The sequence below is a fragment of the Rhinolophus sinicus genome, linkage group LG02 (genome assembly GCF_036562045.2).
Source record: "Rhinolophus sinicus isolate RSC01 linkage group LG02, ASM3656204v1, whole genome shotgun sequence".
In the NCBI taxonomy this organism is placed as follows: domain Eukaryota; kingdom Metazoa; phylum Chordata; class Mammalia; order Chiroptera; family Rhinolophidae; genus Rhinolophus; species Rhinolophus sinicus.
The window spans coordinates 135,219,920-135,234,969 of record NC_133752.1 but is presented as its reverse complement, the minus strand read 5'-3'; the positions used below and the strand labels follow the sequence as shown (position 1 = coordinate 135,234,969).

The 15,050-nt window shown below is 38.1% G+C and overlaps 1 protein-coding gene across 6 annotated transcripts in view; it reads left to right on the top strand.

Moving 5' to 3' along the window:
• RAB3IP (RAB3A interacting protein) overlaps window positions 1-7,530 on the top strand; it is a 31,304-nt gene extending 23,774 nt beyond the window's left edge. For all 6 annotated transcript variants that reach the window (XM_074325430.1, XM_074325427.1, XM_019748958.2 and 3 more), the window contains 4 exons: window positions 217-329; window positions 3,823-3,922; window positions 4,010-4,079; window positions 6,855-7,530. In XM_074325430.1, the coding sequence (XP_074181531.1) occupies window positions 217-329; window positions 3,823-3,922; window positions 4,010-4,079; window positions 6,855-6,937 (366 nt within the window). In that variant the 3' untranslated portion in view covers window positions 6,938-7,530. The remainder of the gene's footprint in view (window positions 1-216; window positions 330-3,822; window positions 3,923-4,009; window positions 4,080-6,854) is intronic.
• The last annotated feature ends 7,520 nt before the right edge of the window (window positions 7,531-15,050 follow it).

Below are 15,050 nucleotides of genomic sequence, written 5' to 3'. Positions count from 1 at the left end.
GAGAAAAGTTATTTAGCTATAACTGAATTGCCTTTCATAACAATGTTTGAATTATAAAACAATTCAAACCAATATTATGTGGTTTCTTTCTTTTTCATTGGCTAAGGTCAAGCTAGTGCAACTTGGGCAAAGAATAATTTTTAAAATATGTTTACTATAGAATAATTGGATATTTTTCTGCCAGCATAGTGTCTAATACTTTTTATTTTTTGAAAGTTGGCTTCAGCTGTTCTGGAAGCTGTGGAAAACAATACTCTGAGCATTGAGCCAGTGGGATTGCAGCCTATTCGATTTGTGAAGGCATCTGCAGTCGAATGTGGAGGACCAAAGTATGTTTCAAAACCATGTCTTGTGGAAGATACTGAGATTTTAAAGTTTTATGTGTTATTTAGTTTTTCTAGTTTTAAGTGTGTTTAAATTTCTTGTTAGTTGTCTGTGTAGAACCTGTGCAGCTCAAGCACAAATCCCCAGACAGTGTGGAATACAGCATTTCAAATTAGAATCAAAGGAGAACGCTTTTAATTACAAAAATACACATACACATTAGGGATCCCGGTAGACCAGATGTTAGAAACATTTTTTTTTTTTTAACCACAAACTGTGGTCCATTATTTGATGATGAAATCACTTTAGTGGGTCATAAGCAGAACTTTTGTTTGTTACACATATTTGTATAGTTGTGTGTCCTTTGTTTCTGTGTAAAATGTTTCTTTCTGAGTGTTACCACCAAAAATAGTTTGGGAAGGCAATGAATTAGACCAAGTCTTATCAAACAAGTAAACAGGTACCAAAAAGACTTGGATACCAAAAGACTTGATTAGTATTCTCCTTTCATGCTCTCATAATAAAGGATTCTCATTTTGGTAAATAATCAGCTCTGTCTTCCATATGTGAGAGGTATTTAGCAATTATAGAGACAAGACTCCAACGTTTCATATCAGGGCAGGCTTTTTTCCATCCAGTCCCAGGATGGAAGAAAGACTAAAATCAAATCAAAACTACCTAAAACCTTTGGCCCAGCAGTTTAAAAAGTGACTTGGAAAGATTCTAAGGAAGTTGCTTAGTTGTTGGTTAAGAACTAGATTAATATAGGGAACTGGAAAGCCCAAAAGAGCATAAGTGAGTCTTGTCTGGATCATTTTGAAGACAAGAGGAAAAGGGTGGTTGAGATTCGCTATAGGTCTGCGTTAAAGCCTGTTGTAGGAGTTGTATGATTCTTCCAGTTTCCTGTTATGCTCATTACATTCTCAACAGGATCATACAGTGTTGGTATTGGGCTATTTGTGGAGGGGACTTACTCATGCCTTTGCTCAGTGAGCCACATAGCCACCTAGAGCTGTGTCCTGTTTTACACTCCCCACGTGCCACACCGATAGCACAGTGGCCTCTGAATTTTGGGGAGGGTATTTACATTCCTAAATTCTCCTTCACAAACACCCATGTATTTTTATCCTGATCATTAATGATAGCTGTTTTCGTGCTTTTAAGATCTGTGTTATACCTTATTTTAAATATAGCATATAGTAGTTTTTATTGTAAAATTTTAAATTTGTGTTTGCATTATATATCACGCATATTTTACATGTGCAAATATCACATGATAACAAATGAGGATATCAGTTAAAGTGGGTTTATATAGTATTCTAGTAAAATAATTATACAGATTAGGGTCAGGGAACAATTTACATAGTTTGAGGACATTGTGCTTGTGGGAATGGGGCCAGAAACCCTGTTTTTGTTAGTGTGGAGAAAAACTTAAGGAAGATATTGTCCTCTTTTATGAAATGTGACGTATGGCCCTGGCTAAGGCTCTCGTGGACTGGGTTATGCAAATAAGCCATAAATGCATGGCACAGTGCTCTGGGAATTTTGAGGAAGACAAAAATCAATCCAGTGGTGGTGATCAGGGACTGCTCTTGGAGGGAGGGGGTTTGATCTGGGGTTTTGAAGCGTGGGTGGAATTTGTGTAGATAAAGAATAATACATTGGACTGAAAGCTTAGAAACAAGGAAACTGTGTGCAGAGGATGTTGAGTGCATGAAGAGGCTAAATGTGAAAAATCTTAAAGAAAATTTAGGAGATGATTAGATTCTGGTGGGGGGATGATGGTAAAAGACAAAGGAGTTAGAGATGACTGACTGGAAGGATGATACGACTTTTGGAAACTAACAGGAGGGGCTCTGCTTTGGGGAAGAAGATGATAGGTCTAGATTTAAACATGTTGACTCCCGAGTGAAAATGTCAAACAAGGATTTGAAATCTTGGGACGAGAGCTGTTAAGAGATACTGAGGTAGTGTAGCATGTTACAAAACATCGGAATTGGAGGTCAGAAGACCTAGCTTGAATAAAAATTATTGACTGTGATCATTTACAAATGGCTTTTAAAAAGAGATGTTAAACACTTTTTTTTATTTTAAAAATTGGTACTTAAAACCACTTTAAGCAGACCCTTTCAAAATTAGATAAAATAGTAGACAAACAGGTATAGTCTGTTTCCAGAAGGGTAGGTATAAATTGTTTTTTATCAGCTTGTACTTTTCCTCTTGTGTAAGTTACACTTTTGGAAGTTCCAAAGACTTCCAACATTGTGCCTTAAATTTCTTGTTCATCTATCCTTCCAAAGCTAGTAGTTTAGTGTTTTTTAAGAATACTGTTATAGGTAATTAAAGGAATTTATTAATGAAGGAACAGTGAGGCAAAATTTCTTTGAAAAGATAAAAATTATTTTGTGATTGGAATGGCCACCTCCAGAATTACCCTGTGTTGTATACACATTCTCCATGTGTTTTCTTAATATGGAGGCACATAGTCATATGTATATTTTTTGTAAGTATAGCTGAAATTTAACGTCCATTTAAAATATTTTTCTTTACTATATCATTTATAATGTCATATGAAATGCTGTTGGCCACTTTATTTTACTTAGAGCTACACTAATTTTGCATTGCTAGGGAGTGGTAGTTGTATTCACCCAAGCTCCTAGCTTACTAGGGTGACAGCTGGACTGCTGCAAGTCCAACCTGGTAGACAAACCAGCTTCATCCTGTTGAGCAGTAGAGTGAGTGACAGGTGGTCCATCACTTACCAACAGTCATTGAATGTCTGCTGTGTGCCAGGAACATGCTTGGTGCCAGGCATTTAAAGATGAATAAGATACAGTCGCTGCCTTCAAGAGGCTTACAGCCTAATTCCAACCACAAAGCCCTTATAGCAAATTTTAGATTTTATAGTATGTAAATAGAGAGACAGGATGGTATGTCTAAATGTAGTGTACCATTTATATAATTGTTAATATTCAGTATTTTTGTGAAGTGACTTATTCTGTGAGGTGACTTGTTTTGTATTTCTCATTCAGGCTTAGGTACCATATTAAATGCATGTAAACCAACCGAACACACCAGAAAGTACTCTCTCTGGAAGCTGTTATCCTGCAAGCTATCAGTGACATGTTTTGAGACTTGAATAGTTATCATTAGGTTTTTTCCAACTGAGAAAGAACTTGAGGTCCTGATGGAAAGCTGAGAGCTGTCCTGTATCGGCTTACTCATTTGTGAATTTTCTCCAGGACAGGACATACAGTTAAAACATTTAATTTATATTTCTAGAACCATGGTTAATGTTATGCTGTTAAGCTTATAATAGAATGTAAACCCCAAAAGGGGAGGGATTTTGTCTTTTTCATCATAGCCCAGCATCTAGAACAGTGCCAGGTACTTAGTAGGTTCTCAAATATTTGTTCTTAATGAATATACAGCTTGTACAGAAGGTAGGGGCAAAATGCTTTTAATTTTAAAAAACTAAATTGTATCGTTATTTTACAGAAAATGTGCTCTCACTGGCCAGAGTAAGTCCTGTAAACACAGAATTAAATTAGGGGACTCAAGCAACTACTATTATATTTCTCCTTTTTGTAGATACAGGGTAAGTAACTTAACCATGAATTTTAATAAAGCTCGCTTTTATATGAGACATTTGATATTTTATGACATTTTTTCCCTTTTGGCCTAGATCACTTCTGTATGTAACTTTTTTACGTACATTCGATATATTCAGCAGGGACTTGTGAAACAGCAGGACGGTGAGTGTTCCTAATTCGTTATAAAATATTTACATAAAAGTTCAGTAAAAAGTATAGGTCATGTAGCAGTGTTCAAATAAAATTTATTATTGGTATATTTATATTGAGTCTCTTACTAGTTCTAATAAAATGTGTAGAGAATTTGAGAACAAATGTCTCTTTTAAAGCATATTATGTTTAATCCTTATGTTTGCCTCATTTTACTCTAATTTTGAGTTTTAAGCAGGGTGAGTTTTAATTCTTAAGACATATATGGTAAACCAGATAGGAAGTGTGACGCAGTACAAGCTCATTGTATTTACTCCTTGAGAGAGAAAAATGAGCGAGCTCTAGCCGTGGTCAGATTTGTTTTAACTGGTGGAAACCACAAGGAGCTAACAATTTTTTTTTTTTTTCTGCTTTCACATGTGAATTAATAAAGCAGTCATGAGGGTAATTCTGAATGGGATAAAGATTACTATATTCTAAATTAGCAGAAACATGCAGATGATATATCGAGGAGAGCCAACCTCATGCAACTGTTTTAATATTTTTTAAATATAGTTTTTCATGATAAGTGATGCATTTATAGCCAGATACCTTTTTTAAAATAATTTTTTATTTTTCAATTACAGTTGATATACAGTATTTATATTAGTTTCAGGTATACAATATAATGATTAGACATTTATAAAACTAACAAAGTGATCACCCCATAAGTCTAGTACCCATCTGACACCGTACATATTTATTACAGTATTATTGACTATATTCCCTATGCTGTACTTTACATCCCCATGACTGTTTTGCAACTACCAACTTGTACTTCTTAATCCCTTGCCCTTTTTCACCCATCGGGCAGCCATCAAAATGTTCTCTGTATCTGTGAGTTTGTTTTTGTTTTGTTTGTTTATTTTGTTTTTTAGGTTCCACATATAAGTGAAATCATATGGTATTTGTCTTTCTCTGCCTGACTTATTTCACTTAGCGTAATACCCTCTACGTCCATCCATGTTGTTGCACATGGCAAGATTTCATTCTTTTTTATGGCTGAGTAATATTCCATTATAATATGTAGCACATCTTCTTTATCCATTCATCTATTGATGGACACTTAGGTCGTTTCCAAATCTTGGCTGTTATAGCCAAATATCTTAAATACCAGGACTATGGCCCAGCAGCTTCAAAGCAGTGCTTCTTGAGTACACATGATTGTTTGAAAACATAAATAATCTATGCCAAGTTAGGGACAAGTCTATGCCAGTTTTGTATTTGAAGTTATGGAAAATTTTCCTGTTCATATATATTTTTGGCATTGAAAATATTCTTATACTTAAAAAGGACTGTCTTTCAATCATGTAAACTGGTGAAGCTTAATTAATTCTGTGGAAAAATTAGTCATGCCCATAAAAACTTAGTTTAGCATTTCTCAAGCTCTGGTATGTTACAGTCATATTTATGTAGAAGCCCATATAATTATATTTTATTATCTAAAAAAATAAAGGTCAAACCTGTCTCTAATGTTGAATTTCAGAAAGCTATGTAGCATACAAGTAGTCTTTAAACTATACAATACTTTTTATGACTTTAATAAAATTGGTAACTTTTTGAATCCTGTTGGTGGATACCATGGTTTAGGCTGGAGAACAGATGATTTATGTTATGTTAAAGTGTCAAGCATATTTATCCTCCTCGTTTAAAATAGTAAGTTTTTGTAGGGAAGGCTGAAAGATAACTTAGGAAAATAGGAAGATAGTGTCGTGAATAATGGGGAAACGATGGTGATAAAAGTAGTTTCTTTTCTGGTTTCTATCACTCTTCCACTTGACAGTATTTGATACACATAATATACTGTGGGTTTGTAGTAAATAAATATTATTAATGTAAACATCTATTTATTAGTGCCTGTGCCAAAAGAATTTAGGGCAGCTAAATCTAAAGCAAAGTTTCTCAGCGTTGGTACTGTTCACATTTTGAGCTGGGTAATTCTTTGTTGTGGGGCCTGTCTTGTGCATTGTAAGATGCTTAACAGCCTCCCTGGGCTTTACTCACTAGATGCCGGTAATGAAAAATGTATCCAGATATTGCCAAAAGAACCCTTGGGAACAAAATCTCTCCTAGTTGAGAACCACTGATCTAAATCAGTTTAATCTGATCATATGTCAAATGAAGACCTTTTATTGTATGAAATATAGAGCCATCTTTTTTCTACTTACAGACAGGGCTTACAAAAGTAGAGATAATTGAAATTTACAGATCATCCTCTACATTTATTTTTATTTCTAATTTGAGCCATATATAAAACTTTCCCTATTATTAGGCACATAGAATGTTACTGAGTTCTCTGGACTGTTTCTTGTCCTTTTCACTCTCTGTTAGTGTTAATGAATGGTGAAATGGCCAAGATACAGCAAACTAGAAGAAGAAGACCCAGAAGTTAGATAATAACTCTTGCATAATTGAGCATTGAGTGTAATTACTTACGAAGGCAACAGCATTTACTATAGCATTTATTCAGGACACTGAAATGCCTGCCTTCTGTTCGGCTAAAGTGATAGTCATTGATGTATCTAACAAGTAGTTGTGGCAAATTGATGAATATTGCTTATTTATTGATAGAACTGGGATGCTCACAAGAATATGAAAAAGTTTGTGTGAAATAGCGATAGAATGTCTAGGCATTAGGTATGTCATTAGGAAATGCCAGTTGGTGTTTCAGTTCATCTTAAATGAAACAGATTGAAAATACTTAAGATGGTATTTTGTGATTTATGTGTCTCTCTTTTGTTTGTATAGTTGATCAGATGTTTTGGGAAGTTATGCAGTTGAGAAAAGAGATGTCATTGGCAAAGCTGGGATATTTCAAAGAGGAACTCTGATGCTCTGCCTGGGACCATGCATGAACCTCCCCGAATACCTGGAAAATGGCTGAATATTTTTATTGTTACTTGATATTTATTTCCAAGGAGTGGGCCCAAGACTTTTTCCCTCTTTTGCAAATTACACTAAAAAGTACTGTGATTTCTTTTACACTGACCTATTCTGTGTTTGCTTATTCTTTAGTTGAACACACTATAAGGAATTACAGGTGTACTAGTGATTGTAATTTATAGTTGCAGAAAAAAAGCTAAATAAATAAATGTTAGATTGAATGTGTTTTTGCTTTCTCTTCTAGCTCTGACATAGCATATGGGGTCAGTTGAATGTATTGAATTGTTGTTTCCAAACTGCACAGCAACCTATGAGAGTCAAGGAAGAAGGCTGAGTGGACAAGGTCAGCTTTAGTCCCTCCACTAGAATGGCTCTATTTTTGTCTGTTTTATATTTTGGGATTCAAAACAAGATTTTACTTAAAGATTTCTGTTGAAAAGTTTGGAAGTTACTGTTTTAATCATCTGTTCTTTGTAATTTAAAGAAGCCCTGTATTATGGTGATTAATTAAATATAATAAATAGAGGACAGTCACATTTTACCCCAGAGATGCATTCTTTAACATCTTGATGTAATATATTCATACTTTAGATATGTTGAGCACTGTAGTAGGCATTGAAAGGATATAAAGATAAATAAGGAGTTTGACGTATGTGCAGGGAACTTTGAAGGAGTGTGGGTTGAAAGGATGGTACATACAAAGTATATAATGATCATAGAATCACTTGATCTCTAAGTTGCAAATTGTAAAACTAACATCATGTAGAGAAACTGTTTATTAAAGTTATTTATAAAAGGAAAGAGTTGCATGGTTGAAATATAGTAAGTATAGAAAAGCAAAAATAAAAAATGAGAAATCACTTCAATCTCTCCACCTAGAGAAAGTTACTGTGAATATTATTGAAGAATAGCCTTTTAGCCTTCAAATATTACCTACCTACATATACATATTTCCGAAATAAGTAGACTTTCTTACTTTTTTAAAACTTTAAGTGTTTTTTCTATACATCTTAATCACTATAAGGTTTTGATTATAGGATGTTAACTTACGAGTATATATGTACTACCTTCTCTTTATCCATTCTTCCATTGACAGACACCCAGGTTGCCTCCACATCTTAGTTACTGTAAATAATGATGCAGTGAACATGGATGCACACGTCCCCTTGAAGTAGCATTTTGGGTTTCTTCAGATAAATACCCAGAAGTGGAACTGGGTCCTTCTTTGTCTCTTATTATAGCCTTTGTTTTAAAGTCTATTTTGTCTAGTATAAGTATTGCTACTCCAGCTGCTTTTTGTTTTTCCATTTTCACGAAATATCTTTTTTCATCCCTTTACTTTCTGTCTGTGTGTATGTCTTTCAATCTGAAGTGAATTTCTTGTAGGCAACATATGTAACGATCTTGTTTTCTTACCCAGTCATTCACCCTGTGTCTTTTGATTGGAGCATTTAATTCATTTACATTGAAAGTAATTGTTGATATATGTATAACTATTGCCATTTTATTATTCATATATATATATTTTTAATCTTAAAGAAGTCCCTGTAACATTCTTTGTAATACTGGTTTGGTGGTGATGAACTTCTTTAGCTTTCTCTTGTCTAGAAAGCTCTTTATCTCTCCTTCAATTTTATTTTTTTATTTTTTCCCCCCTTCTTCCACCTCCCCCTCCCACTCTGGTTCAAGCTGTTGTTTCTCAGTCTAGTTGTATAGGACACAGCTCCCTGGCCCATGCTGGTATTATGAGCCTTGTGCTGCCTCCAGCTGAGGCAGTCGGTCGTCGGTTGGCCACTCACAGCAGATCTCGCCAGCTACCGGCCACTCATGCTGGCCACTGGCCTCATGGCAGCACATAGTAGCCCACGGCAGCACACAGCAGCCTGTGGCAACACCCAGGAGCCTATGCCGATCTCTGACTGCTCATGGCAGCCCAGCTCCAGGGAGAGCCATTGTTCACAATTTTAGCTGTAGAGGGCGCAGCTCACTGGCCCATGTGGGAATCGAACCTGCGACCACGGCATTAGGAGCACAGCATTCCAACCACCTGAGCCACCAGGCTGGCCCTCAATTTTAAATGATAGCTTTGCTGGGTAGAGTAGTCTTGGTTGTAGATTCTTGCTTTTCATTACATTGAATATTTTGTGCCAATCCCTTGTGGCCTGCAAAGTTTCTGTTGAGAAAGAAGCTGACAATCTTATTGGAGCTCCCTTATAAGTTACTAGTTGCCTTTCTCTTGCTGCTTTTAGGATTCTCTCTTTGTCTTCAACCTTTGCCATTTTAATTATAATGTATCTTGGTGTGGGCCTGTGTGGGTTCATCTTGTTTGAGACTCTGCGCTTCCTGGGCTTGTATGTCTATTTCCTTCACCAGGTTAGGGAAGTTTTCGGTCATTATTTCTTCAAATAGGTTCTCAATCTCTTGCTTTCTCTCTTCTGGTGCCTCTATTTTGTGAATGTTGTTACTCTTGATGTTGTCCCAGAGGTCCCTTAAACTATCCTCGTTTTTTAAATTATTTTTTCTTTTGCTGTTTTGATTGGGTGTTTTCTGCTACGCTGTCTTCCAAATCATTGATTTGATCCTCTGCTTTATCTAGTCTGCTGGTCATTCTAGTGCATTCTTCATTTCAGCTGTAGTAGTTTTCACTTCTGATTGACTCTTTTTTATGGTTTCTATATCTTTTTTTATGCTTGCTATTTCTTTGTTGAAGTTTTCTCACTAAGTTCTTTGAGCAAAACCATATAACCAATGTTTTGAACTCTCTGGTAGATTGCCTGCCTCCATTTTTTAAAATTCTGTTCCTGAAGTTTTCTCCTGTTCTTTCATTGGGGATGTATTCCTTTGTTTCTTCATTTTGGTTGCCTCTCTATTTCTATGTATTATGTAGTGCTGCTACCTCTCTTGCCGGGTGTTCTTATGTAGTACCGTGTTTCACCGAAAATAAGACCTAGTCAGACAATCAGCTCTAATGCATCTTTTAGAGCAAAAATTAATATAAGACCCGGTTTAATTTTACAATAAGACTGGGTCTAATATATAATTTATACTATACTATAATATAATAGTATAGTATAATATAATACCGGGTCTTATGTTAATTTTTGCTCCAAAAGATGTGTTAGAACTGATTGTCCAGCTAGGTCTTATTTTTGGGGAAACACAGTAGGTGCCCTGTGGGGTCCTGGCACAGTTCCTGGTCACCTGAGCTAGGTGCTCCAGGAGTGTCCTTTGTGTGGGTTCGTTGTGCCCTCCTGTTTATAGTTGAGCTTTGATTGCTCTTGCAATGTCTTTGGGTGGAATTGGCCCTCAGGCTGACTGGCTGTGGGGTTTGGCCACTTCCACGGCTTTATGGGCTGCTGTGCTGGGGAGCTTACCACACAGAGCAGGATTCGGCCCAGCAGTCTCTGGGCCTGTTGAGACTGCACTTTGGGTGTGTCACTTGTAGGATTAATTGGACAGTGCTCTGCTGTGGTCTGAAGCCAACCTCCAAGTATGTTGGTTCTTGGGCCTCTTAGGAATTCCAGTGCAGGCCCAGCTCAGCCACTGCCTGTGACTGGTCGGGGGCTACCTAGTAGGAGCTACAAGCGATGCGCAGTTGCTTGCTGCTTGTGCTAAACCTGAAGGTGTGTGGGAGAGGCCACGCTGCGAACTGAGGACGGCTGCCACCAGTACCGGATCTGGGGTAACTCAGCATAAAGGCAGGACACACCGAGGCCTGCTGTTGCCCGCTGCCAATTACGGGCTCCAGTAAGGGTCAGCACAGATAAAGCCTCCTGCGATACCGAGTTGGGTGTGGTGGGGTCCCAGTGAGTTAAGAGGGTGGAGCATCTGAACTCACCAGGCCAGTCAGATTCTGGCTGAAATCGTAGGGAGTGGGCTCAACACAGGAAAGATGGCACCCATCTGCTGGCTGGCTGGGGCCCAGACACAGGAAAAGTGCCGACAGTCCTCTAAGCTGCCGCTTGAAGCCACACACCTCAGTCTGCCTCCCATATGCTTCCGACGCTCCCCAAATCACCATCCCTCTGCCAGAGCCCAAGGTGAGTGCCTGTGAGTGAGTCTGTGTGCAGTTCCTTTCAAGAGGATGTCTGGGTTTCCTGCAGACTTTTTTCCCACTTAGATGGTTGGAATCCCCACTGTTTTGGGAGCACTAGATGTTGTGGGCGCTCCTTTCCTGGCACCAGTACTCCTGGATGGAAGCCTGGTGTGAGGCTGGGTCCCTTGCTCCTCTGTAGGGAGCCTCTGTGGCCAAGATACCCCTCCCAGTTTCCATCTGCTACATGGATGTTTCGGGCCAGCCTGTTTCGCATCTCTACCCCTCCTACCAGTCTCAACGCGGCTTCTTTATATCTTTAGTTATAAAACTTATGTTCACCTAGACTTTAGATGGTTCTCCAGGTTTATTGTTCTATAATTGAGTTGTGATTTTGATGTGTTCATGGGATGAGGCAGGCACAGTGTTTATTCCACCATCTTGGATTGTTAATGTCTCCAAATTGATATTTAGATTTAATGTATCTCCAAACTAAGTCCTAACATTTCTCTTGGAGTTGACAAACTGATTTGAAATTTTTATGTGACAGAGTAAAGGATGAAGAATGACAAGGGCACTTCTGAAGAAGAAGGAGAAAGAACTTACCCTACCAGAAGGGCTTTTTATGAGGCTCAAGTATTTATGAGAATGTGACATTTGTACAGAAACAGACAAAATGGCCTGCGGAGTAGAACAGAGAGCCCCAATGCCGACCCACACGTGGAAGTTTCATGTTGACGGAGAAGTCATGATAGATCAATGATCAAACTGTTAATGGAGCTGACAAAAAAGAAAAAATGGGATCTCTTCTTCACACCACACACAAAGAACTCTTGTAAATGACCTGAAACTTTAAAACTTTTGATGTAGAAAATAGAGTTGAAATTATAGGTGAAATGTAATGCAGAAATATAGGTGAGTATCTTCCTGATCCTACTCTAACAACTTAAACTGGAAGCAAAATAAAGCATAAAAGATAACTAATTATAAAAATGCCACATTATAAATTGTGAATTTAGAACTTTTGTCCATTAAAAGTAAAGCTAAACACAAACTATGAGAAGATATTTGCAAAACTTACAACCAGTAAAAGATCAGTCTCAAGAATATATACAGAAATTCTACAAATCAACAGGAGGAAAACAGCCTAACAGAAAAATGGGCAAAAGACTGAAACAGAACTGGAAATGTACGTGGGCCAATAGACATACTGAGATTTTGATTTCTGTTAATCAGAGAAATAAAAATCAAGACTACAGTGACATGTTCAACTGGCAAAAACTAAGTCCAACAACATCAAGTTTTGGAAAGAGTTTCAATTAGTAGGATTACTTATATGAATGCCTTACAGTTGGGAGTGCCAATTGCTATTATTACTGTGAAAAACCATTCATTTGAAAGTTGAAAATTTGTATACCCACGGCCCAGCAATTCCACTTTTAAGCATATAGTCAAGAGAAATACTTGCACAAAGTGCCCCAGAATACATGTACAAGAATGTTCTGGGGGTGGCTGGTTAGCTCCATTGGTTAGCATGGTGCTCTTAACCACAAGGTTGCTGGTTTGATCCCTACATGGGCCAGTGTGAGTTGTGCCCTCCACAACTAGATTAAAACAACTACTTGGAGCTGATGGGTCCTGGAGAAACACACACACACACAAATCTGGAAAAAATCCAAATGCCCATCAATAGGAGGGTAAAGTGTTGAGTGCTTACATATGGATTATGAATGGCCGGCACAATGAATGAACGTTGATTGGCTACATGCAACGCAATAACAACACAGACCGAGTGAAAAAGCAACTCTCAGGAGACTACATATGACATAATACTTTTCTCATAAAGCACAAAAACTAACACGTATGCCTGAACAACTGTTTAGGCATACATACATATATGGGACAAACTATTTTAAAAGAACAAGGTAGTGATAAAGTTCAGGATAGGATTACCTCTGGATGTGAGGGAGGAGAGGGGAGAGAACTGGGAGGAGCAAATATATGAGTAAGTCATTGTTAATGTTCCCTAGTCCCTGGGTTGCATGATGGGTTCATTTGTCTTAAAAGTAAATACATGAATGACTAAGAGAATCATGCACAAACCATTGGTGGCGTATTACGAACCAAGGATTATGATTTTTTCCAATTATATGCACCTGCATTCCAAAACAATAAGTAAAAGGGATGATGGGACCTGTTGAAAAGTATTTGGGAGAGAGGAGAGGAGAGAAATCAGGTCCAAATCCTAGGCTTTTGGCCTTAGCTATTGCTGCAATTTATTGAGGTGGGGAAATCTGGAATAGAGACAAATGTGCGTGGAATGGATGCAAGAATTCAACGTTTGACACACTGAGATGCCCATTAAGCACCAAAGTGGAGAAGTTACGTAGGTATGGGATGTACAAGTCTAAGTTTAAAGATGAGGTCAGGCTCTGGGAGATAAATTTGGGAGAGGTTCACTATGGGATCAGATGGGAGCTTTTGGGGATACCTGGGAGTCAGAGAAGTACAGCACTGAGCCCTGAGTTACTGCGATGGGGAGACAAAAGGCCTGTGAAGAGGACTGATGACAGAGGAGCTAGCAGGAATGGCCGGGCAAAGGAGAGGGAAGAATGAGTGCTGATTTAAGTTCAGCAGAATATTTCTAGACAGAATTTAATGGCCCAGATTACCAATTCTAAAAAGGAAAATATTTTTTGATAAATTTCTATAAATAAGTTTGGCGATGGGGAGAGACTTTGGCCTAATGGAGAGAACTCTGGATTAGGAGTCGTTCAGGAGACCTACAGCATCCAGGCTTGGTTCCCCCCAATCTGAGAAGTTAGGTCGCCACTCTCTGGCCTCCTCAACAAAGGCTGAACCAGGTGTTTTCTGTGGTCTCTCCCAGCTCTAAGACAATCCACAGCATTACGCTGGAAGAACAAAGAAGAGTTGGTTTCTGAGCTCTGGGTCTCAGTCTTCAGTGAACTTGAAACCACCCACTGACCCACTTACCACTACCACCACCACATGAATCCTGTGTTTTTGTTTTGTGCATCCAGAGTCTAAAGCTTTTATTCAGAAGCTTGTTTTTAAAAGGTTTTTTGGTTATTTTTGTGTTTTCCTAGGTAATTTTTTTCCCTATGAGACACAATATTTAAAACAGAATTCAAAGCAGTATGAATTTGTAGTTGTGTTTAACTTCTATGCTAGAAAATAGTTCATTTTTTTCATGGACTGCAATACAGTTATACAGTTACCATCTCCACAGACAACTAAGTTTCCTGTTTTTGATATGTAGACAAAGACCCAGCAGTATCTGTAATTTTTGTGTAGAACTTCTTCAAAGAGAGACTTCCTTCCCACACATTTGAGAGCCTCGTATATGCCAGGTGCTATGGTAGGTGTTGAAGATAAGCAGTGAGGAAGATGGGGAAGTCTTGTGAGGGGAGGAGAGCAGGGAGAGCATTCAAAGCTGGTGTGAAACTCCTATGCAAGAAATGAACTTGGCATATTGGAAAACAGCAAGGAGACCTAGTGTAGGAAGAGAAAATTGGAGAAGTAGGCAGGCGTCAGACCATGTAGGTCTTTGTAAGCCAGGGTTGGGAATTTGGAGTATCCTGTGACAGCTCTGGTTACAACTCGAGCTGGCTCTTTCTTAGCTTCTTTTTTCTTTCTTTCTTAGATTTTCAATACTTGAATCTCTAGAGCTTTGCCCTGCCTCCACCCACTTCTCTTTATCTATATATTCTTTAGATCATTCCATCTAGGCCCCTGGCTTTGAAAACTTTGTCAATTACTCATAACTCTACATCTCCAGCCCTGACATTATCCCTAACTGCAGACATGTCCACCTGCCTACTCAGCCCCTCCACTTGGATTTCTAATGGGCATCTCCAACCTAACAGGATTGAACACTTGCCCAGTTGCTTAAGCAACAATCTAGGGTTTATGGTTGTTTTTGCCATTTCTGTTACCATGACCCCCAATCCAATCCATCAGGAAGTCCCATCAACTATCTCCAAAATGTATCTTGGATCCGTTCACTT